Raw genomic sequence first — 26,452 nt, forward strand, 5'->3', positions numbered from 1 at the left:
TATAAAATACAATTTATATATTTTAGGCATTTATTTCTGAAAATTTTATTTAAGACATTTTTTTTTTTTTTTTTGAGACGGAGTTTCACTCATGTTACCCAGGCTGGAGTGCAATGGCGCGATCTCGGCTCACCGCAACCTCCGCCTCCTGGGTTCAGGCAATTCTCCTGCCTCAGCTTCCTGAGTAGCTGGGATTACAGGCACGCACCACCATGCCCAGCTAATTTTTTGTATTTTTAATAGAGACGGGGTTTCACCATGTTGACCAGGATGGTCTCGATCTCTTGACCTCGTGATCCACCCGCCTCGGCCTCCCAAAGTGCTGGGATTACAGGCTTGAGCCACCGCGCCCGGCCTATTTAAGACATTTTTTTAAATGGCTAATTGAAGTTGCAGAACATATGTCAGGCCAGGCACGGTTGCTCACGCCTGTAATTCCAGCACTCTGAGAGGCCGAGGCAGGCGGATCACAAGGTACAGAGTTCGAGATCAGCCTGGCCAAGACAGTGAAATCCTCTCTCTACTAGAAATACAAAAAAATAGCCAGGCGTGGTGACGTACATCTGCAGACCCAGCTACTTGGGACGCTGAGGCAGGAGAATCGCTTGAACCCGGGAGGTGAAGGTTGTTGTGAGCCAAGATCACGCATCTGTACTACAGCCTGGGCAACAGAGCGAGACTCTGTCTTTAAGAAAAAAAAAAAAAAAAAAGGACACATTTTATATTTAATAAGCAAGGAAAGATAATGCTTGGGTAAAATCTAGTGAGTAAATAAAAAGTTAAATCTTAAAGAAAGATCATGCCTTGTACACTCGGGCCACATGACTATGGCACTCATATTGGTTTTACAAGGATATATATATTTATAAATGTGTGTGTGTCTGTGTGTATTTGTATTTACATTTTAACTCCTTTCAACAGATGAGTACCTACATATAAAATTGTAAACTGAACAGGAGCATTAGTTATTTAACCAACTATTGCTAAGCCACTCTAGAGCCATAGAAACACTTAACTGAATTTAAGTAGGTCAGAAATGCAGAAATTCAGAAAAGTTAAGAATAAACGCCATGCCAGAAGCCATCTGTGTCAGTGACAATGTTAGTTCATATACTGTGGACTGGGGAAAAATATTAAATGAAATAATTACATTTGCAATACATTTTTTTGTTATTCTGTTAACTATATTTTCCTATAATATTTAAATAATTAACAATTATTAATAGAAAACGTCAGAATGCTAAACAGAGGCAAATGTATATTTAGTATGTGTGCAAAATCTAAAAGAGATACACTTATAAGCGTATAAAATAAATACATTTCTGTTAGAAACAGTGGGGCGTAAGGGAGAGGATAGAAACAAACATTATTAACCCAATTGTCCCAGCTGAGTTCAAATTCAGAACTCTATTCCCAGTACCAGAAAAAAAACACCTAGAATATAAAGAGACAATCAGTAATTCAGGGTACCTTGCTTCATCTTGTTTAGAAAACAGAGAATGCCAATTATTTTTAAGGAAAATAATTAAGTTCATAAAGAAAAGAGTGAAAAACTCATGTTCAATTACCTTTTCTAACTTTTTGGCCTCAATATGTCGAAGTACCTGTTCTCTCCAATCATGAGGAACTTTACTTTTTCCTGGAGGATCTAATAAAGAATGCTCAGAACCAACCCTTGCATTTGGTCTTTTTGAAGGACTAGTCCGTGAATAATTGAAATCACTAACTGACATAGTTCTCTCTGGTATTTCATTAACAGAGGGTCGAGCACTCTGAGGCCTTGATGCATTCGGACCATCAATGCTGTATGTTCGTGCAGAAAGAGGTCTCTGTGATCCTGGCATCATTGGAGGAGTTCTTCCCACTGAATGGAACTCTCTGTATGATAAATAATCTCCTTCAGGAATCTGGGCCCGCCTTGTAGGACCTGGATCACCAAGATTTATAGAGGCTGTGGAGGACACACTACTTTGTCGCTGAATTGTACCTCGAGTTACTGCAGGAATGAGTCGGTCATTTGGTGAGATGGCCCACATTTCCCCATGTCTTGCTGAGCCAAGTCTCTGATGTAAATGGTATGCAGTATTAGCTCGCACATTGTTATGATTAGAGAAATTCATATTGGCAGAATGTTTAGCATAACTTTGATTTTCTGTGCTCTCTGATCTAGGATGGCGCTGAGGTGGAAAACTGGCATGATCTATTTGGGGATTTTGTTTGGAGTGCCACAAAGTGTCTTTGACTGCAGCACTGCTACTGTATTGGATATTATACTGTGGAGGACCATATATCTGAGGTGTAGATTGTGGGCCAACTGTGGGGCCTCTTATTATATTTGGCTCTTCGGGATTATGATTTGAATCAAACTTGAAAATTGCTTTTGTTCCTGATATTAAATCAGAAGATGAAGAAGAACCGGTAAATACCTGCAATGGTTGATCATACAACAATGTGGCAGACTTGCTCCTGACTATATTTTTTCCATCGACAGCAGATGTGATTTTAACTGTTGTATTTGGCTGCTGAGGTCCATTATCACTAAGAATGTCATAGATTTTTAGCCCTCCAATTTCCATATTAGTTATGCTATGAGATTTCACAACAGATCCAACTGGACCACTTTTCTGAGGGGAGAGATCTTCAGTGCTTTTGGAAATACCTAAGTCAACAGAACAATCAGTGTCATGTGGTTCAGTCCTATTAGGAGACTGTGACGTTTCCTCAGAGTGTCCATTTACCTTATTTACGGATTCCAGATTAGGATACTTATTTCCATTTTCCAAGTGCTGAGTTTCCTCTTTAGAATTAATGCTTAAAAAGTCTGTTCCACACGTAATATCCTGTGTTTTTGATCTATCCATGGTCTCTGGTTGAAATGTATCATTAGTTATAAGCTTATTAAGATTCATATTGATGTGATCTAATTTGTGAGTGTCATCAGCTGTGGCTGTTGAATCAACACTTTTCTCAATTAGAACTATTTGCTCTTCAATATTCAAATCATATTCAGGTAAGTTAAAATCTTTTTTATCATGAGCTTTGAACTTTTCCTCTGTTGAATTGTTTAAAATATCTCCATTTTGTAAAAGGCTGTTAAAATTTTCATCTTCTTGCCTAAAATAAAGATAATTTTATGAAAAACATAATAAAGCCAAGTTTTCTTAGTAACAGGGAACATTAATAAATAGTTAAATTGTATAGGTAGACAAGTTGATAAAAGGCATTTATTATCATGTCATTTTAAAATATTATCTTAATAGATGATATAGCTTTATATTCAGTTGGAGACAAGTAATATAATTAGAATTCACAGATAATACCAAAATTAATTTTCATCAATACACTCCGTCTGTCACAAAATAATTTAAGGGACTTAACTATGAACAAAAGTGGAATTATTAATCTTTGCTACATCTTTTCATGAATGTGGAAAAAATGAAATGCTTGATGGAGGGCAGATATATGGAGAGAAAACTAGTAACATGAATAGTGGAGTCATGAGCATAGGACAATTTTATAGTTAATTTTGAAGCTTTACATTATTAACCAAATTAATCATAGTTGACTAAGTACATAGTTATTATTGCATTCAAATATATAGGTAAGAAAATTGTACAAAGCAAAGAAGTGAATAATTGTCCAAAGTTTTACATAAAATATGTAAAAGGCATAAAAAGATAAATGGAGTCTAATCACTCTTTTAAGTAGCTAGCTGTATTTGGCAAATACTTTTAAATATGTCATTCCAAAATTATAGAAAATATTTTATTTTTACCTGGTGGTACTGAACATATTTGTGACCTCTTGTATACATATTCAAGTTATGTTTCCACAAAAATTCCCTAATACTGGTTTTCCCATTACAAAAAAGATAACCTTCATTACTAGAAATACAGCACAAAAAGGTGCTGCTGTACTTCTTGCTTAGGCTTTATTTCATTATATTAAAAGCAGAATTTAGAAAACACCATACCACTTTCTCAACAATAAATAAATAGAATTTTATTATTCAACAAATTAATATTATAACATCTAGGAGGTTATAAAAATTAGTATTTTAAACAGTAGCTCATAGCCACAAATTCAAATAGAAAAAAAATGACTGATTGTGATTATAACTATACAATATCTGAACTCATTTTCGGGCATAAAATTCATCTCTCTTTTCCAAAAACACACATTAATAAACAAATTTTACTTAAATATGTCTGAAATTTAAGAACAACTATAAATAATTGTTAAAATTTTCCATACATCAAACTTCTGGTTTAGTAGTAATGCCAATCTTTCTTTTTTTGAGACAGGGTCTCATTCTGTCACCCAGGCTGGAGTGCAGTAGCATGATCATGGCTCGCTGCAGCCTAAACATCCTGGGCCCAAATTATCCTCCCACCTCGGCTTCCAGAGTAGCTGGGACTACAGGCAGATGCCAACATACCTGGTTAATTTTTTTTATAGATTCATAGTTTCACCATTTGCCTAAGCTGGTTTTGAACTCCTGAACTCAAGCAATCTACCCACCTTAGCCTCCCAAAGTGCTAGGATTACAGGTGTTCCACCACATCGAGCCAACCCCAATTTTTTTTTTTTTTTTTTTTTTTGAGACAAGGTCTAATTCTGTCACCCAGGCTGGAGTGTGGTGGTATGATCAAGGCTCACGGCAACTTCCACCTCCCACCTCAGCCTCCCAGGTAACTGGTTTTACAGGCATGTGCCACAACACATGGCTAACTTTTGTATTTTTTTTGGTAGAGACAGGGTTTCACCATGTTGCCCAGGCTGGTCTCAAACTCCTGGACTCAAGCCATCCTCCTGTTTCAGTCTCCCAAAGTGCTGGGATTACAGGTTTGAACCACTGCATCCAGCCCAGCCAACTCCCATCTTTCTAACAAGCAGAGTTTAGCTGATAGGATAACACTATGGTAGAATGGCAGGGCCTTACTCTGATAACCAAATTTCTTCTTTTTTTTTTTTCTTTTCAAACCCATAGCCTACATTACAGACAACCAACCTTCTCAAGAGCCTAAACAATAAAACGTATTTTAGACTTCACCTAAATTCCAGGCTACACAAATTAACATTTCTCTCTCTCTCAGTGAGTTTGTCCTACAAAATTAAGCCTAAGTCAAATATACAACACCAGTCAAGAGTATTTGAGCCTTCTTTTTTTTGTTTTTGTTTTTGTTTTTGAGATGGAGTTTCACTCTTGTTACCCAGGCTGGAGTGCAATGGCGTGATCTCGGCTCACCACAACCTCCACCTCCTGGGTTTAAGCAATTCTCCTGCTTCAGCCTCCTGAGTAGCTGTGACTACAGGCGTGCACCAGCTTGCCCAGCTAATTTTTGTATTTTTAGTAAAGATGGGGTTTCACCATGTTGACCAGGATGGTCTGGATCACTTGACCTCATGATCCACCTGCCTCGGCCTCCTAAAGTGCTGGGATTATAGGTGTGAGCCACCGCACCTGGCTGAGTATTTGAACTTTCTAATGACAGCCATCCAAAATGATTCTGCATTTCTAACTATAAAAATACTCCTTTCAACTTAAATTGCCTCAACTATGCTGTTTATGTTGCCATATCTAAAAATTATATAAATATTCAACTTTTTAATTGAGAGACAGAGAATCTAGTCTATCCTTCCCATTTAAAAATCTAATTTAGAATGGAAATATATAAAACTGAATAGAAAATCAGCAATAAAAATGGGGAAAGAAAACATCACTTCTATAATATTTATTTATGAAATCCTTTATGTTTATGTATTTGTTACCTGCCTTACCACTTCTATTTATTGTACAAATGAAAAATCACAAAAGATGCTCACGTACCTGATTTTGGAATTCATATCAATATGAGTTTGTTTCACCGGAGAGCAGAGTGAGGTGTCTTGACTACTATCAGTATTAAGAGAAACTGAATCAGACATCCGAGATGGGGAAGAACAATTGCTATTATTCTGATTGCTATTGTGTGTAACTTCATCAGATAAAGAATCTGTTTCCTTTGTATCATCTGAAACAAAACAAATTTAAGATCAGTGATAAATTAGCCAAGAATTTTGTGAAATGCTTTTCAGTGATGACAAATGGCATTTATACTGTCCTGGTTCTACATGAGGTAATAAATTATATTGATAAGATAATCAGAGGCACCCTGAAAAGTCAGTCCTAATACAAAGATTAAAGAATTTTTAAATGGTGATATTATTTTTTAAAAGTAACCAATGTTGGAGTTACTAAGAATTTGATTTAGTTACTGACAAGGAAGGTGATATTATATACTGTTTTCTAAGGTCAGTTAATTCCAGTAAGTATACTTTTCACCCATTTACAATTTTAAAAACTGATAATAAAAACATAGATTATAACCTTTGTAAACTTATCTGGGCAAGAAATTATTTTATACATATAAGGAATTTTTTGCCGTCTACTCTGATAATAAGCCGTCAATCCACAAACACACAATCACCAAACAATCAAGGGATTTACAAAAGTCAGATCTTTCATTTCTTAATGTTTTTAAAACATTTCATAGACTTGTTATGAATGGTAAACTCTAAATATGTGAGGTGGTTGTGTGTATAGCAATTATATGAACAGAAACAGACAAGTGTTCATATTCTGTAATAGGTAGTATAAAAAGTAATATTTTTTCAAAGTAGTGCTAAAAAGTTGTTTTTAACTAACTCAATTCTAGCCAAATCACAGAAACAGTGTATACAGACATATCCATAGCAGATTATATGAATTAAGGATATCTTTGATGTTCTGAGATCTTACGAGCAGAGATCTAGTAGTTTGGATTGTATTTACAGTTAACAGTAGCAAATGGGACTCTGTAACTTTGATCTCAAGGTATTCAGGTTTTGGGTTCTTAACTTTTAAAGTATCATTAAAATATATGGTTAAGTTCTTTCTTAGATACACTCCTTTTCCTCTTCCTTATCATGGGGGCTACTGTGACAATTAGATAATAACACGTAAAATATTCAGTATAGTACCTAAGCAATTAGTGCTCAACCAATTCTAGGTATCATTACTACAAGTATTATGAATCCGAGCTATCTAAGCACCACCTTGATAATAAGCATCACTGATGTCACAAAGACAAAAGGCTAAACATTTGAGGAAGATGATGTAAAGATACTCAGGTGCTGGAGGGGAGGGCTGAGGGAATGGACCGATACCCTTCAAGATCCATTTTATCTCTAAGAGTCTGAGATTCTCTTATATGAAAAATGGCTGTCAGAGGTTGGATAGAGTGTAAAAAAGTGTTTTGCAACAGAATGAAAATAACGAGCACCTACATCAGGTACTGTGCTGAAAGATGCGTTATCTAGCCCATTTGATGCCAGCTCCTTCATTAGCCTCATTGTACATCAAATCAGATATGTACACATGGATAAAATTGAGTAACTCAAGGATCACACAGCAGGTAAGAGGCAGAAATGAAGTTACAATCTAGGCTTATCTGTCTGTGAAGTCCATGCCTTTATAAGTAAATATGCATGAGGGAAAAGAAAAGACTATCAAAGCCTTTCTCTAAAAATGTGACAGAAGGAAACAACCTTTCAGAAAGCCATGTCTAAAAATTTGTTTCTAAAATGTTTCAAATAACATAATATTAAATAAAATTTATTCCAAAAAATTATAAATTTATTCAGGCAATTTCTCTTCTTAGTACTTTCCTTCAACATCTAACCTTTTTTGTTATTACTAAGTGCTACGACTTTTGGCTGGTTAATAGAGGTTTCAATTAATGGTGGTCGCATCTCTGCCATTTTCATCTCTTCATCAGAAGAAAGTTCTTCAGATTCCTGGTCAAAAGGGGAGGGAAGGGGATTAAAAATTAAATTTTTGTTTCTTCAAATAAATATTAAGTCATAAGACTTTAAAGGGATAACAAATATTACAAACACATATTAAACCTTTTCAAGATATGGTAATAAAACACAACCAGTCCTTGCAAGCCTGTTTGTACTCTTAGCACCTCTGTCCTGTTCATGGCATCATTATCCTAATCAAGCATTAGGATATTGTTTTCTCTACTGCCTTCTTTATACTGAGATATTCACGTGATGCCTACAGAACATTAAGTCCAAACTTCTTAGCTTGGCTTTCAAGAGCCTTCATAATCAGAGCCCAATCTACTCTACTGATCTTATTTCATAATATTGCCTCTGACTTATTCAGTAAGATAAAACGTTATTTTCTGTATGTTCCACATGCCATTCTTTGGCTCTCATCATTCCTTCTCCGTTTCATTCCATTCTCCTGTATCTGTGAATTAAAATCTTTGAAAACACAGTTCAAACACCCCCTTCTCCTTAAAGCAGCCATAAATCTTCTAAATTTCTGTTAACACTTAGTACTTTTCTTACACACTCAGCATAGTTTATCCTTAATTATATTTATTTGCATTCATTTAAATCCCTACATTCACTTACTCATTTTGTCACCATACCTTCAAACACAGTGCCTTACACATAGAAATTACACTAAATGAGGCATAAGTTCACTGTGATAAACCTAACAATTTTTTCACAGCTTATGTTACATTAGCTTCAGTGCATACCATAGTGTATTGAGTGACATTAACCATCATTTTAAAAAAAAAGTATTCCTGTTGTAAATGACAGCTCACAGGATAACCAGGAACAGTAATAGTTGGTGTGCTTTGAACGCATTTTGAATTTTTAGGAATAAAGATGTATTAAATGGCCAATTGGAGCTAGTATATACTACAGTGAACAACATAGCTATAAATCAGAACCACTTCAGATATTCATATTAAAAAGTTACAGCTTCACCATTTTACATTACCACCAGCAGTATATGAAAGGAATATAAAATGGTGCAATCATTTTTCATTTATGAAAATATATATCCACACAAAAACCTGTACATAAATATTCATTGCAGCCTTACTCATTACAGCCAAAAAGTGGAAGTAACGCAAATGTATATTAATTGAAGAATGCATAAACAAAGTATGGATACATAGAATGTAGTATTATTTGGTCATAAAAATGGACACTGTATTGATATAAGCTATAACACAGATAAACTTGAACACATTATGCTAAGTGAAACAAACCAGGCACAAAAGACCACAAATTGTATGATTCCACTTAAATGAAATGTCAAGAACAGGCAAATTTATAGAGCCATATAAAGTAGATTTTTGGTTGCCTAAGGATGAAGGGGATAAAGACTGAGGAGTAACAGTTAAGGAGTACAGGATTTCTTTCTGGGGTGAGAAACATGTTGTAAAAGTGATTGTAGTAATAGCTGCACAATTTACTAAATATACTGAAAGCCACTGAATTGAATACTTTCAATGAGTAATTTGTATGGTACGTGAGTTATATCTCGATAAAGCTGTTTTTTAAAAAAACTTCTTGCTTTTATTGATCCACTAGAGAAATTCCACATCAAAAAAAGTCTCAGAGATTCAACCAAAAAACCCTTCACATTCAATGATAAATGCATAAATAAGTTAAATAATTGGATATTAGTCTTTTCAAGTTACAGAAATAAAAGCAATTATGTATTTTACAGTAGACTAGACCATCCATATATAATTTGCATAAACATCTGAATACAAAGGGCATAATAATTGTAAGTTTAAAGTGATAAATGAGTGATATTTTTGCAGATATAAAATTTCTCAATGATGAATGCATTAACATATTTTCTATAATCAATATCAGCTTTTTAACAACAATAAAATATAAATTGAAAGTTCTTATGATTACTCCAGAATAATCATAATATCATACCTCAAAAACATCATCATGGTTAACAATATGTTTCAAGTTCTCAGAGGCTTTCGTATTTGTAGTCACTGGTAAAGTCCCAGGACTAATCTCAGCTTCAGGTTCACTGATCTTCTGTATAGAGTTCCCTATCATATACTTTTCTCTTTCATCAACTTTGCTTTTTACTGTAGTTGTAGTTTCTGAGGTCTAAGTAAAAGATAAAGAGTTCATATTCTTTAATTTCTATATTTAAAGTTCAGATAAAAATTTGTAAGCAATTTGCCAACTTCCAATTCTGGACACATCTCAAACAAGAAAACTAAACATAGAAACCTGCAGCACTAACAGATAAAATGCTAATTTCAGGAGCACATGGTCCCCAAAGATCCATGAGCCACATTATAATGTAAAACTCAGCCAAGGTTACTTTCCTCTTAGAAGCTGCAAGGCTTCTAAGTGTGGATAACTGAGTTACTTGGCTCAGCACACTTAACTCCAGATGGTTAAAATTGTTTTCTGCTCATTGTGGACTGTATAGTAACTCTAATGACATGGTAAAACTTTTGTTTATGTGATACAGTATGTGTGTGTGTGGCAAAGTCCTAAAGGTATATACCATTCAGGGATTTGCGAAAGTTTCTGAAATATCCCAAAGAAATGCCAAATGTCTATTATTGCAATTACATTTAAAAAGAGAATGGGATAAAATGGACAAATATTACCAGGGGGAAAAAATTTCGTATTAATGACTTTTCTGACACTCATTATCTTCTTTGTTCAGACAATTTTTTTAAAGGCTAGGCTGACACTACCCTGCCAACTGAACATTCTATAGCCAGAGAGTGGTAATGACAGTAATCAGAGAGTTCACTGCTTATTATAGTTTCCCAGTTCAGGTAGCTGAGAATAAACCATAAATTTGTAAGTGCAGTCATGTGGCACTTAACGGTGACACATTCTGAGAGATTTGTTGGGTGATTTTTTTTCATTCTGTGAACATCATGGAGTTTACTTACATAACCCACATGTTATAGCTTACTACATATATAGCCTACATGACATAGCCTATGGTCTCTAGGCTACAAACCTGTATAACATGTTACTATACCAAACACTGCAGGCAATTCTAACATAATAAAAAGTTATTTGTGTATGCAAACGTATCTGAATATAGAAACGTTGTGTTATGATGTCATTAGACCATAGGATTTTTTCAGCTCCATTATACTTTTCCTCTTTTTTTGAAACAGGGTCTCACTCTGTCGCCCATGCTGGAGCAGTTTGACATGATCATAGTTCACTGCAGTCTTGAACTCCTAGGTCAAGGGAGCCTCCCATCTCAAGTCTTCCAAGAAGCTAGGACTACAAGCCCATGCCCAGCTAATTTTTTTTTTTAAGATGGAGTTTCGTTCTTGTTACCCAGGCTGGAGTGCAATGGCACAATCTCAGCTCACCGCAACCTCCACCTCCTGGGTTCGAGCAATTCTCCTGCCTCAGCCTCCCGAGTAGCTGGGACTACTGGCTGTGCCACCATGCCCAGTTAATTTTTGTATTTTTTTTTTTGAGACGGAGTTTCACTCATGTTACCCAGGCTGGAGTGCAATGGCACGATCTCGGCTCACCACAACCTCCGCCTCCTGGGTTCAGGCAGTTCTCCTGCCTCAGCCTCCTGAGTAGCTGGGATTACAGGCACGCACCACCATGCCCAGCTAATTTTTTGTATTTTTAGTAGAGACGGGGTTTCACCATGTTGACCAGGATGGTCTCGATCTCTCAACCTCACGATCCACCTGCCTCGGTCTCCCAAAGTGCTGGGATTATAGGCGTGAGCCACTGCGACCAGCCAAATGTTTAAATTTTTATTTTTTTAAATTTTTATTTTTATTTTTTTTTTGAAGAACGAGAGAAAGAAAGAAAAAGAATAAAAAAAAAAAAAAAGAAAAAGAATAAAGGAAAGGAAGAAGAGGGAGAGAGAACAGGGGTGTTGCTTTATTGCCTGGGCTAGAATGCAGTCTAAAACTGGGTATGCCTGTAATTGTGTTTAATAATAGAGACATAAAAATAAAATAAAAAAATAAATAAATAAATAAAAATAAAAAAATAAAAAAAAAATGAGGGAAGAAAATAATTAACTAGCAGCCAACCAATATTTCATTTAAACCTGTAAATACGTGTGCTGTAGTACTGATAAGAGTGTATATTTTGTGTATTTAAAGTGGAGAGTTCTATGAATGTTAATTAAGTCTACTTGTTCCAGATCTGAGTTTAAGTCCTGGATATCGATGTTAACATTCTGTCACATTGATCTATCTAATATTGATGTTGAAGTCTCCCGCTATTATTGTGTGGGGGTCCAAGTCTCTTTGTAAGTCTTATATATCTGGGTATTTCTGTATTGGGTGCATATATGTTTAGGATCTTTAGTTCTTCTTGTTACATTGATCCTTTTATCTTTATGTAATATCCTTCTTTGCTTCTTTTGATCTTTGTTGGTTTGAAATCTATTTTATCAGCAAATATTGCAACTCCTGCTTTCTATTTATTTATTTTAGCTCTCCATTTGGTTGGTAAATTTTTCACCATCCCTTTGTTTTGAGTCTTTATGTATCCTTGCATGTGAGATGGATCTGGATGTAGCATACCAATGGGTCTTGGCTTTTTTTGCCTGTCTGTGTCTTTGGATTGGGGGATTTAGTCAATTTAAATTTAGAATTAATAACAATATATGTGTGTTTGATACTGTCATTTAATGTTAGCTGGCTGTTTTGCCCATTAGTTGATGCAATTTCTTAATTATGTTGATGTTCTTTATTTTTTGGTATTTTTTAGAAAGGCTGATACTGGTTGCTCCTTTCTATTTGTAGTGGTTCTTTCAGAAGCTCTTGTAAAGCAGGCCTGGTGGTGATGAAATCTCTGAGTGCTTGCTTGTTCACCAAAGATTTTATTTTTCCTTTGCTTAAATTTTTTGTAGAGACAGGTTGTCCTGCTATGTTGTCCAGCCTGGTCTTGAACTCCTGCCCTCCAATGACTCTCCTGCCTAAGCCTCCCAAGTAGCTAGGACAACAGGCACACACCACCAAGCCCAGCTAATTTTTTTTTTTTAACCTTTTTGTAGAAACAGTCTCGCCATGTTCCCCAGGCTGGTCTCAAACTCCTGGGTATAACTGACAGTCCCACATCGGCCTCCTAAAGTGCTGAGATTACAGTTGTAAGTCACCATGGTCAGCCATCTCCCTTATATTCTCTAGTCGAGATGGGGTTTCACCATGTTGGCCAGGCTGGTCTCAAACTCCTGACCTCAAGTGATCTGCCCACCTCGGTCTCCCAAAGTGCTGGGATTACAGGTGTGAGCAACTGCGCCCAGCCCCTTACACTCTTATGGGACCACCATCATAGGCATGTGAGTGTGTCAACCGAAATATCATTCTGTGGTGCACAACTCCACATTTAGAGTACATGAAAGGGTCACTGTATCAACTGTCATTTTAAAATAACTTGAAATAGGCTTTAGTTAATGTTTAAATTTTCTAACCTTCACACCTCCATCTTTATTTATATCTTGTTGATCTTCATGTGGTTTCACATCTTTTCCAGAGTCTTCACTGGTCTCTTCATCTTTTAATCTATGTACAATGGTTTGAACAGTTTTGACCATATTCTTAAGCTCATCTGGGTATGGTGTTGGGTATCTTTTTAAATTTCCCTCCTAGAGAAACAAAATAAGTGAAATATGAAGTATGAATATTTCTTGTGTCAATCTCAAACAAAATTTAATCTAGAATCCATCTGAATTACATTAGATATCAAGCTCATAGGGATAACTGTGAAGACCAATGATAGGCTTTGAGGCCATTTTAGGCTTGATAAAAATATGGTTTTATAACAAAATAATAAGACTTCACAGTAAATTTCAATGTTTTAAAAGTTTCATCAGACTCAAATATTTCCATTTAGAGATATATAGTATGAATACTGCCAAAAATTGTGTCACTTAGCTTTGAAACAGATACATATTTTTCAGCTAGATATTAATCTATGCACAGATAAAATTGAGAGATTCATATATTTATGTCTCACATGCCAAGAGCCATATTCTTTCAAGGTCAATCTGTCGTTTTCTGAGATTCAGCTAGTTTGTATAAGGAGCAAATAATTACATTCGTTAAGTAACTCAAAAATATGTATTTACTATTCATATCACTGTGACGTTTTCAATTCCATAAAGAAACAAAATGTTCATAACAAAGAGTTCTTTATCTCTAGATTTATATAAGTAATTCACTAAAGAAAGGGAAACGGGAGAAAAATAATCATTACAAATATGATGGAGGGGGAGTCAACTAAACTGAAGTTAAACATAAGGGGCACTAATTTGAAATAAAGTCTTGGTTAATTTCTCTAGCCTATAATAATGTTTTCCTCTTATATTTATATATACTATAAAATTTAGCTTTAAATCACATAGTTTTATATTTTTCCCAAATTCTTTCATGTGTGAAATATTCTAAAGCAATAACACTTCAAGTGCCTTGAGGACAAACAATAAATCCAATAGTTTTTTATATCCCCAAACATCATAGTATATATAGTACCAACTTAAATATCAGCAGACTTGTTTCAAATTTGAAAGAATAAAAAACAGACTCACCCTGGGAGGTGCCTCCCTTTCATCTTTGTCTTCATCACATTCAAATGCAACTTGAGCCCGCTGTTTCCTCTGTTCCTCCCACAATGAAGGGTTAAAACTTTCATTATCTGATATAAACATAACTAGAGAAAAGTAAGGAAGAAACAAAATCCTCTATATTTTACTGTAATTATGGAAATCTATCACTTGCTCATAATTTCTGTATGAGTTATGTTCATTAGTTAACTGCAGTCAATGCAAGAAATTCGAAATCCTAATGAGTAGGCTGTGATTTTTTATAATGCGAATGTAAGATTTTTTTTTACAGTGTCAACCACATATCCTTTCTTCCCGGAAGCTGATTCATCTTGTTTTCTTACCAGAAGCATTCCTGAAGAGAATCTACCCATTAAAACACCACAGACACATGGTTTTGTGCAGTGCTCTAAAAGGTGCTATGGTTGAAATGCAATTTCATCACTGCATTAAAAATTATGTGGATTATATACTAAGTAAAGTTCTTACAATATATTTTCTATGTCAAAATGTAAAGAAAATGGAAATTTTAAGGTAAACTCAACACTTATATATTCTATCAGATATACAAGATGAACATCCCTAAACCAAAAATAAAAAATGCAAAAAACTAATAAGCACTTCCTTTGAGCATTGTGTCGGCATTCTAAAAGGTCTGGATTTTGCTTTGAATTTGGGGTTTTAGGATTAGGGATACTCAACTAATATGAATTCTGCAAATATTCCAAAATCCAAAAAAACTCAAAATCTGAAACACTTCTGGTCTCAAGCATTTTGGATAAGAGATATTCAACCTGTAATATTAAAAGTAAAGATTTAACAACTCTCAGTTTTTTGTTATTGTTAGGCAACTAAAAAAATATATAAGGCTTAAAAATTAATTCATTCAACTACTATATATCACTCCATAGAAGTCGTACAATATAAAATAAAAATCACAACTTTTTTGCCCATTAAAAGAAAATTACTATCCCCTACTCAAAACAGAGATTTCAAGTAACCACAATAAGCTTTAAAAAACCCTAGAAACTCCTGGAGTATCCAAATATGGTCAATTTGAATTATTTCTGCAAAAATAACAAAATACAAAAACTTCTAGTTATCATTTTTTATTAAGCCTTTATTTAGGGCTTAACTTTAAAATCTCATATCTAAACTAAGGATGCCATGAAACCAAATCTTAGCAAAGGAATGAAATTTTTTTATTTAGCCTTTTGTTTTCATTACTCCAAGATTTTTTTTCCTTATAATTGCTTAACATGTACTCAATGAAATAGTGTATTTGTTTTTGTTCAAAACAAATGTGGAATGTGATTCAAATTCCTATTGACATACTTTTGTGGCATCATTGGAAGGGCAAAGACAGCTCAGCAGTTTCTGACAAAGTCTATTTTTGAATTCATATAATTCCCTCTACTCTCTCCCTTATTTCAGGTAGTAATTTCAATCACCAGCTTGGCCCAGAGATTCCAATGACTGTTAGTTTATGTCTAAAGCAATTTTATACCAGAATTTATTCAGAACCCTAAAATAAGTAACTTTTACCATGCCTCTCATTCATGTCAATTTCTGGTCACTTATAACTTTCTACTCTTTAGTATAAATCTCACATCTTTGAAGATTCAGGACATCAGGTAATATCACTTTACAGCCATTCTAGGGGCTACTCAAACTGATTACCCAGGTATAGACTGAGGACTCTAGTATTTGGCAACACATGCTAATCTCCTGAATGATGTCAATGTGGGATGACAAATGTACCACCCCAAGACCCTAACTTTGTAATTCCTTGATGTCCTCAATCCCAATGCCCATATGCACATCGGTCAAATGATTCACAACCATAGTCATACTCAGGACCTTGGCTTCCATAAAACTTTTCCACCTCTTTGACCATTACACCTGTTCTTCCAAATCACTCAATTCCTTATTATTGCTGGTAAACTTTCAGTTCCTTAACTACCTTTATTTTGCTCCTTGTAAAATCACTCTAGATTTTACTTCTTTCTCTATTAAGTTTAGATTTTATGATACATTAATCACTACCACTTCCCTGAAATGCCCTTACCCCAACTTCCACAGGCAAATTTCTTTCACTTCAGTGTAAAAGAAATGCAATAAAAACCCTCTGACTCATATTTCCACTAATATCCTGCTTTCTTAGATATGAATGTATTGTTAATATGAAAACATACTTCCCTTTCTCTCTGATTAAGACTGATTCCTCTATCTAGGCCCAACATCTCATCGCTACTCTTGCACATTTATTCATCACTGTCTACCTTTAGAATCTTTCTTTTCCTTCTTGTTTTTTTTTTTTTGATCTTCCTACCTTTAGAATTTTGAAAGTAAGAATATTTGTCTTTACTTAGCTCTAGCACAATACCTGTCACAAAGGTGGGATGAAAAATAAGTGTGAACAGTGTCTACTTCTTTCAAACTGTTATAAAACCCAAACCCAGTAAGATAATATTTTTTTTATTCATCTATTTCTTAGAGGCATTGGGATAAACAAAAAACCCTTTCTGATAGTTGAAAGAAAATTCATTCACTTTGTTTAGTGTTCTGCTTATAGTATCCATGAAATACTTTAAGTGACACATGAACTCTAAGAGGGCCCAGAATATCATAATTGATCCTGTATTTCAAACTTTTCTATTAGAAAGTCTTCCATTCTAAAACAAATCTCAAAATCAAAACTTAGTAGTGGCAAGATTTTTCTACTTCTATTCTTATTAAAACTTAATGTTTTATCTGAATTGTGATCTCTTTTTAAATTAAACAGGAAGGGGATAAATTACAACGATAGAATAGAAAAGGGTGGCAAGGTAGATTTCAATCATTAAAGTAGAACAGTATGAGAAGAGATCAAAGCATGAATGTACCTATGATTCAAGACAGTTTAGAGGCAGAATGAGTAAACATTTTCTATAAAGGGTCAGATAAATATTTTAAGCTTTGTGAGAGACAACCAATCATAATAGTATCTATTTTGAAGGATTATTGTAAAGATGAGAAGTTATGGATATCTAAAGTGCTTAGCATTGTGTCTGACTCAAATTGGCTATTATTCTTACATTGCTATAGCAGGTTTAGCTTTGAAATACTGAACTGGAATAAAAACACATCTAACTTGTATTCCAGAACTAGTTCTAAACTATTAGAAAACTCTTTACCTTCTATAGGATAACTATTTACTGTTCTCTGCTAGAAGAAATAAAAGACTTGCTTTGATAAGTTATTATTTCATGGGTATACCTAATGACTTTTATTTAGATGTACCAAAACCTATTCAGCTTCCTAATCAAATGAGAAAATTTGTGAGACATCAAATGTAAAAAGCTTCATTTACAGGGAGGTTCTATAGTTAAAGCTTTGAGAATAGGTTTACAAATAACTCTCTTCCATGTATTTAAATTCACCCATAACCTCCAAATTTAGCAGTATGATAAAATATGAAAGTATCTTTCCATAACAAAATATAGTATACTTAATATTAAGCTGTCAATGTGATTAGTTTTATGTGAACAATAATTTCATGAATTAGAAATTAAGAAGTTAAAAATAGACGTGCAAACTCTGCTTATGTTGATACTGTATTTCAAACTTTTCTATTAGAAAAGTAAGCAGTACCATGTGGGGCATTACAGCAAATACTCGAATGCATCAATAGCTAAGTTTTTTGTCTTATTCCCTGACTTAGGTCTCAATTTCCTACTTTTCTTTGTCTCTGAAGATGATTTCTGGAAAATAGGAAGTAAAGGTAGGCATCCTCTAAATAATATTATAGTCAGCTATACGATATACTTGGATAACTGCTCTTTTTACATAAAAGGACAGAATAGTAGCATAAGTATCCCTTATCTGAAATGCTTGGGACCAGAGTATTTTGCAGTGAATGAATGTGGCTGTGCTCCAAAGGAACTACTATCATCATTTTAAGATAAGCAAACTGAAGCTCAAAAACTTATTTGTCTTGCCCATGGTATAGTTTATAAATTAAGACTGATGATTGATTTACATTTTTTCTTCAGTGTTTCCACGTGCTAAGAATTAATTTATAAATAATTTCAAATCACAGAGATTTTCACTGTCAGAAAGATACATAAAAACTAGTTACTTTAAGTATAATGCAACACAACACACACACACACACACACACACACACACACACAGTACAACATATATTAGAAACAATTTGCTCCTTAAGAGGTCATCATAATCTATAAAAAACATCTGTGCCCAGCAGAAAAAAGTATATTCTGCTTTGTCTGGCAAAAGAAAGAAAAGAATTTAGGAATAGCATTTATACTCAGAGTTCTACAGATTACCCTGATTCAGTGTGTAGATCCACGTGTAGTATTAAGTTCACAAGTGAAGAAAATATTTCCTGCTTTAAGAATTCCAATCACATAATACTTATGTATTTCTAGCATTTAGCTAAATGTTTTTAAGTTATCAATTTTAACACTGTGATTTAATTTAAAGGAATCATTTAAGGAAGCATATGCTATACTTATACCTCTAAATTCAACTGTCTATACCCCTGAAATAGTGCCCTATTTTCCCATTACTTTGAAATAAACTTTTAAAATCAATTCTCTAAAGTCCCATCAAACTAGTAAAAGTCTTTGAGACTTAAAATTAACTTCACACCTTTTAAATTAGTATTTGTTTTTAAAAAATAAACAGATTCTGAAATTCCTACCATCCTCTGTCCTTGGCTGTTGAGGGAACATGTAGTTAGTAAGCACCATTTTCTGGGTCTCTGAATCAGTTTCTTTTTGAAGAGGTATCAGGGGTTTGGACTAGAGAAAGAAAATAAATACTTAGTTTTCATTAACCCTAAAGCAAACACATATTTAGCAATTCCTCTGCATAAGTACACATCACTTTTTCTATAAAGCACCAATGTGCAGGTTACAAACAAATTTAACTATACACAATAACACTTTAGGCATTGATTCGAAACCTTATTAAAATTCAAAAAATAAAATTTAGTTTTTAGTATAAAGCAAGTTCATACTATACAGCAATTATTATTGAAATTTCAAGTTTTAAAAGATTTCAGATAACAAATTTATTCATAGTCCAATAATTACTTATCATAGTGATATATTTAATGAAGTTGTAAAATAAGCCTTTCCATTGTTTGCCCTATCTAGTATTCCCCATCACTAAGATGCTTTTGGAAAAAATTATTTGGAAGGGTTAGCCTGGTTATCTAAATGTTTATTCTAGCCAGCAGCTGAAAAGAGAATGATGAAAACCATAAACTGCTTCTCTCTCTTCCTCTTGTGTCTCCTGTTTATAGTAGTGATATCAGTAAGTTACTTAGTGGTAGAGCCTACAGGAAATTTGGACCTTCTTTTTTCTTTTTTGAGACGGAGTCTTGCTCTGTTGCCCAGGCTGGAGTGCAGTGGCATGATCTTGGCTCACCACAACCTCCACCTCCCAGGTTCAGGTGATTCTCCTGCCTCAGCCTCCCAAGTAGCTGGGACTACAGGCGCATGTCACCATGCCTGGCTAATTTTTGTATTTTTAGTAGAGACAGGGTTTCACTATGTTGGCCAGGCTGGTCTCGAACTCCTCACCTCCTGATCAGTCCACCTTGGCCTCCCAAAGTATGGATCTTCTTTTTTCTTAGGATTTCTTTCCCTAATTACTTAACAAATGTTATCCACCTATTTTTTAATATAACTAATTCCTTTTGGTATTCACCTAAATCCTACCAATAAAAGCCTTGGCTGTTCCAGACAGGCAGAGAACTACCCAATTCTCCCCTCACATGCCACCCTATTACTTAAATCTTTGCACTGACTTTTGTGAAAACTTTCCATCTACTTAATTCCATCCTGTAATCTTACTCCCATTCAAACATTCCCCTCTGTTCCTCAACAAACAAAAACTGCCCTACATTTCAAATTCCTGAATGTTTTCCTTGACTTCCTCCAATAATGGAAACGGTAGCTCTATTCCCTTCCCAAAGACAGTGCTTCCCTTAAGCCTCACATATAGGTGTTTTATTCTCTCCTACCTCATCCACCCCAAGGCAGGAGGTGAGAGTAGCACTTACAACGCTGTGACATCATTCTGCCCCTATCCTCAAATTTAAATTCCTGTTCCTTTGAGGACTATAACCAGCACCTTCCACAGTCAATCTCCTTTCATATTATCCACTGGCCTCCTGATGGTATTCATCTATTCCTGGCTCTTTTACATCAAATCTTTCCAAAGTCATGTTAGAAAACAGATGACATTTCCATACCTTTGACTTCTTAGTAGATGAGGAATGTGTCAGGGGGAGAAAAAAAAAAAAAAAAAAAAAAAAAGTCCCCTTAGATGAGCATATAAAAATTATCTGGGAGGCTTTTAAAAGCTCATTGCCCTGAAAATCTTCTAAAACTGTTATAATTGTTGCACAACTCTGTGACTATACTAAAAACCACTGAATTGTATCCTTTAAAAAGGGTTCATTGTAAGATGTGTGAATTACATGTCAACAAAGGTATAATAAGAAAACTAGTCACTTGCTATTTATGCGGCACAAAGACAGAAAATGGAATTGAGAACAGTATATCTGGCCTCTCAGTTCCCTGAACATCTAACTTCAGCAATTTCTAATCCTATTTCATTTCAGATATTCTATTCCTTTGCCATAATTTCTAAAATATCACCTGTAAATATTCTTGTCTGAAATATAAAAATCACTCACTCAACAAATATTTACTAAGACCCTTTTACAGTGCAAAGCACTAAGACAGGCCCTGTGTACATACTGACTTTGTAGAGTTTATGAGAGTATATGAGAGGAAGAATACAGGTAACAAAACAGGCAATTGCAATTGTAATTACAGGGTAGACAGGGTAAAGAGTGCTAAGAGAACAACAGGAGGAAAAATTAACTTACCACAATATTGAATGATTAGCAAAGCATTCCTGGAAGAAAGTCTAAGGTGAGAAAAAAGTCTAAGGTAAGAAGCCAGGTAAGAAAAAGAAGGGAGAAAGTCCCAAGAAAGAACTGATTTGGAGAAATGAGAATGAAGGTGTATGGGGTAGAGATGAAGCCACAGAATGAAGAGGCTCTTCAGGCATATGATATAAAGATAAAAGAAACAATGAAAAGGTTTTAAGTAAGTTAGAGCTGGGATCAGATTAAAGTATCACTCAAATTACAATGCCTTGTTATACTACCCAAGCAGGTCTCAAACTCCTGGCCTCAAGCAAGCCTCCTGCCTTGGTTTCCCAAAGTGCTAGGATTACAGGTGTGAGCCACCACGCCCCACCTGATTACTTATAATTTTTTAGTAGCCACATATTTTAAAATGGCAAAAAAGATGAAATTTTGATAATGCATTTAACTTTACATATTCAAAATATCATTTTAACATGCTATAAAAAGTATGAATGGGATCATATATATTCTCTGTTCATTCTAAGGTTACAGATACCATCTTACACTCACACCAAATCTCAATTTGGATAGTAGCTAGGTTTAAGTGAAAGATTATGGTGAACAGTATTTAAGAGAAGTAGCAGTAGGGATAAAGCAGAATATACAAATACCTGAGGATGTTTAAGATTCAATAGCGCTTGTCTATGAAGTACAGGAAAAAACAGTAGTTAAGGGTTGCATTTCAAGGTCTCTACCTCCATCAAGTATTATTTACCAAGCTAAAGTAACTGGGGAGTGTGGGAGAAATATATTTGGGGCAGAAGATGGTATACTCAATTTTGGGTTCGTTGAATTTGAGACATTTAGGTGGCAATGTTAAGTAGGAATTGAACTATATGAATGTGAGGCTCTGCACAAGAACTTGGCTGAAGACACTGTTAGGAATAATGAAGATACAGACAGCAATTTCAGGAGAAAGTATGAAGAAATTAAAGCAGAGCCTAGGATACCATGAGGAGCAAAAAAACACGTAAGACAAAGGCAGAAGAAATATGTCTGAGAAGGAGACTGAGGAGCAGTCAGGCAAAAGGATAACCAGCAGAGTATGGTAACCCAGATAACATGCAGCCCTCCAACTCCACTGCTCTCACAGTACTTGCCGATCACCCTCACCAAGACTACTATTCCCTTGACCTTTTGACATTCTTCCCACCATTTGCTCCTGTCGTTGATTCCCCTTTTGTACCACACCATATCTTATTTAAACCACTTTCTTGCCATAAACCAAGACCTCCTTGCTGCATTATTGTTTTCTTGCACCTGGCTTGGCAAAACTACAGCCCAGAATCCTTCCAATTGTGTGCTTTCTCTATATTACAGAGCTGAGCAAATTAGTATCACCACAAACCTGTGCAGTGATTATTAATTTGTACTCATATTTGTGTACTGATACTAATAATACTTCATCTGAGCTCTACATGTTATCTGAAAATCCAATATGGCACCACTGCACACCAGCCTGGGCGACAGAGTGGGACACTTCCTCAAAAAAAAAAAAAAGAAGGCTGGGCGCGGTGGCTCACGCTTGTAATCCCAGCACTTTGGGAGGCCGAGGCGGGTGGATCACGAGGTCAAGAGATCGAGACCATCCTGGTCAACATGGTGAAACCCCATCTCTACTAAAAATACAAAAATTAGCTGGGCATGGTGGCGCATGCCTGTAGTCCCAGCTACTCGGGAGGCTGAGGCAGGAGAGTTGCTTGAACACAGGAGACGGAGGTTGCGGTGAGCCGAGATCGCGCCATTGCACTCCAGCCTGGGTAACAAGAGCAAAACTCCGTCTCAAAAAAAAAAAAAAAAAAAAAAAAGAAAAGAAAAACAGCTATGAGTATGGAAAATGCTATATTCTAAGAGTATCAAATGTATACTATTTGCTCTCCCTTTCACAAACTTCAGACCCAAGCTCCCTCCAACAGGTTAAGAATTCCTGTCATAGCTTTTCCATCAATTTGCACCCATTATCCAATTGCTTCTCATATTCTTTGTTGCTATTGTTGAAACAGAGTCTCGCTCTGTCATCCAGACTGGACTGCAGTGGTATGATCTTGGCTCACTGCCACCTCCGCGTCCTGGGTTCCAGCAATTCTCCTGTCTCAGCCTCCTAAGTAGCTGGGACTAGAGGTGCATGCCACCACACCCGGCTAATTTTTGTATTTTTAGTAGAGATGGGGTTTCTCCATATTGGTCAGGCTGGTCTTCAACTGTGGACCTCAGGTGATCCACCTGCCCTGGCCTCCCATAGTGCTGGATTACAGGTGTGAGCCACCGCACCCAGCCCTCATATTCCTCATATTCTTAATCTTACTTATCACATAGCTTCTTTCCAACAACCTATAAACATGCTCTCCAATATTAAAGGATCCCTGAGCTTTTCCTGCTATCAATTTCTTTATGTTCCATTTCATTTCCTTCTCATCCAACCTTCTTAAAGAATAATCAACATTCCATTTTATCAATTTATTCCTTAAACTCCTTCAACCTGGGTTTTGACATATACCTCTATAATTACTTTAGCTAGTCAATTTAAATTGGCAAGTATAAGTTTCCAAATGAAATGAATATTTTTCAGATTTAATCTGAACTGACTTCTCAACAGCATTTATTCCATTAACAACTTCTTCCTTCAGGCCAGTTTCTTCACTCTTGAGACCATCATTCTCCAGTACTCCTCCTACTTCTATGGCTACTCTCTTTACACCTCTTTTTTTTTTTGAGACGGAGTTTCACTCTTGTTACCCAGGCTGGAGTGCAATGGCGCGATCTCGGCTCACCGCAACCTCCGCCTCCTGGGTTCAGGCAATTCTCCTGCCTCAGCTTCCCGAGTAGCTGGGATTACAGGCACACGCCACCATGCCCAGCTGACTTTTTGTATTTTTAGTAGAGACGGGGTTTCACCATGTTGACCAGGATGGTCTCGATCTCTTGACCTCGTGATCTGCCCGCCTCGGCCTCCCAAAGTGCTGGGATTACAGGCGTGAGCCACCGCGCCCAGCCTACACCTCTTAATCTACTGCCTTTTAAATGAATCCTCAGGGTTCATCATCACTAACATTTAAAAAATTACATAATTCCTTTTGAGAAACAACAAAAGCTATGAAACCATTCCCTTAAAAAGTTAATTAAAATCACGGGCTAAACAAAAATGTGTATTTCTTCTTGTGCCACAAATCTTTTAAAATGAAGTGAATACATTTTTACAAATAAGCACCAAGGATAAACCTATAATAGTACTGAAAAAAGAAAATGAAGTCTTCAGGACCAATTTTGAGAAATTCCTCAAGGTTAGAAATTTAAAAATAGAGAAAAAAAGAGCACAGAAACCATATAGAAGAAAATGAAGTCAGGAGGTTCACAGTCACCAGTGTGTTCTATACGTGGCTACTGGATATACCAAGGTACTACTAACTCAACATGTTTAACTAGAACTTAACATCTTCCCATAAACATATTTCTTTCATTTGTGGTTCCTTTTCTTGGTGTGGCAGCATTATCCACCTAGTCACTCAAGTCAAATCTCTGATACTCATCTTTGCTTTTACTCTCTTCTCACATACATGCATTCTTCACATGTTCTACTGATGCAACTTTTTCAATATTCCTCAAAAATACCTGTTCTTTTCCTGGCCCTGTTATCATTACTTTAGTTCAAAGCAACATGTTCTGTTGCCTACTAGGGTATGGCAATGTCCTCCAATTCAGTTTCCCCTGCTTTCATGCTTGGCACTAACCCCTGATGAATACATCTTCCACCATGCAGCCAAAAAGCCCTTTCTAAAATATCAATGAAATGATACTATTTGCCTGTTCAATGTTATACTGGTTCCCATATTATCTTATATGTATCACAAAAATCACTTCTTCCTCTTACGTTCATGGCAGATATGAATAATTGATCATGACTAGAATGATCAAATGTCCATTTTGCCTAAGACAGGCACAATTTACACATGTTGTTCTCATGTAATTATCAATGGAACCCGTTTCCCTCCCCGAAAGTATCCTACTATGGACAATAAATTACACAGCCACCCAAATCACAGCAATTTTCCACTAGCTTGAATTTGATTATGAGTCAGAATCTGCAACACAATTTTTCAGGAAGCCACTCATAACTGATAAGAGTACAAGATTTAAAAAAATCTTATTTACCATCCTTGAGATACAATACAACTTCCTTTGCATGGCATACAAGAGCCTCCTTCCACCAATTGATCTCTATCAGACTTTGTAGCCTTGTTTTCTACTTTTTCCTTCTCATTGTTATACTCTAGTCATAATAACTTGCTCGAGGAATATACAAGACTGCTTTGCACCTAAATGCGTATGCTCATGATATTCTTCCAAAGCAGAACACTGTTCTCTTTTTGTTGTTGTTTAAATCCTATGCCTACCTGGTCACGGTGGTTCAGGCCTATAATCCCAGCTACTCAAGGGGGTAGGGTGGGAAGATCACTTGAGCCTGGAAGGTCAAGATCAGAATGGGTAACACAGGAAAACCCCATCTTAAGGAAGGAAAAAAATAGACCAAAACCCTTATTCCTCTATTTAAAAAAAAAAAAAAAAAAAAACAACTTTATCTTAGAGATAGGATCTTGCTCTGTTGCCCATGCTGGAGTACAGTGGCATGGTCATGGCTCACTGTAAACTTGAACACCGGGGAGCAACGGATCCTCCAGCCTCAGCCTCCTGAGTAGCTTGGACTACAAGCATGTGCTACCCGACCTGGCTAATTTTTTAATTCTTTTGCAGAGACAGGATCTTGTTATGTTGCCCAGGTTGGTCTCAAATTCCTGACCTCAAAAGATTCTCCCACCTCAGCCTCCCAAAGCTCTGGTATTAGAGGTGTGAACCATCAGGTCTAACCCCATTCCTCTTTTGAGAGAGAATTCAGGCATTGCATGCATTTCCTCTTCTGATAAATCTGCATTTACATCCCTTGGTTATCTTCCTCATCTTGGATCTTAAAGTTTAGTCTTATTAAGTCTTTTTTTTTTTGAGACAGAGTCTTGCTCTGTCACCAGGCACCAGGCTGGGGCGCAGGGGCGTGATCTCGGCTCACAGCAACCACCGCC

The 26,452-nt window shown here is 35.7% G+C and overlaps 1 protein-coding gene across 8 annotated transcripts in view; it reads right to left on the reverse strand.

Moving 5' to 3' along the window:
* Positions 1 to 26,452, reverse strand: part of ERBIN (erbb2 interacting protein) — a 140,157-nt gene that overhangs the window by 18,085 nt on the left and 95,620 nt on the right. For 7 of the 8 annotated variants that reach the window (XM_032279407.1, XM_032279398.1, XM_032279424.1 and 4 more), the window contains 7 exons: positions 19,134 to 19,233; positions 14,411 to 14,532; positions 13,295 to 13,468; positions 9,784 to 9,969; positions 7,704 to 7,818; positions 5,831 to 6,014; positions 1,569 to 3,114 (listed from right to left, as the gene is read on the reverse strand). In XM_032279407.1, the coding sequence (XP_032135298.1) occupies positions 1,569 to 3,114; positions 5,831 to 6,014; positions 7,704 to 7,818; positions 9,784 to 9,969; positions 13,295 to 13,468; positions 14,411 to 14,532; positions 19,134 to 19,233 (2,427 nt within the window). Of the gene's footprint in view, positions 1 to 686; positions 1,121 to 1,568; positions 3,115 to 5,830; positions 6,015 to 7,703; positions 7,819 to 9,783; positions 9,970 to 13,294; positions 13,469 to 14,410; positions 14,533 to 19,133; positions 19,234 to 26,452 lie in introns of those variants that run through there. The other variant, XM_032279458.1, reaches the window with a different exon arrangement.

This window comes from Sapajus apella, unplaced genomic scaffold, assembly GCF_009761245.1.
Source record: "Sapajus apella isolate SASKATOON/1434 unplaced genomic scaffold, GSC_monkey_1.0 scaffold1, whole genome shotgun sequence".
NCBI classification, from domain to species: Eukaryota; Metazoa; Chordata; class Mammalia; order Primates; family Cebidae; genus Sapajus; species Sapajus apella.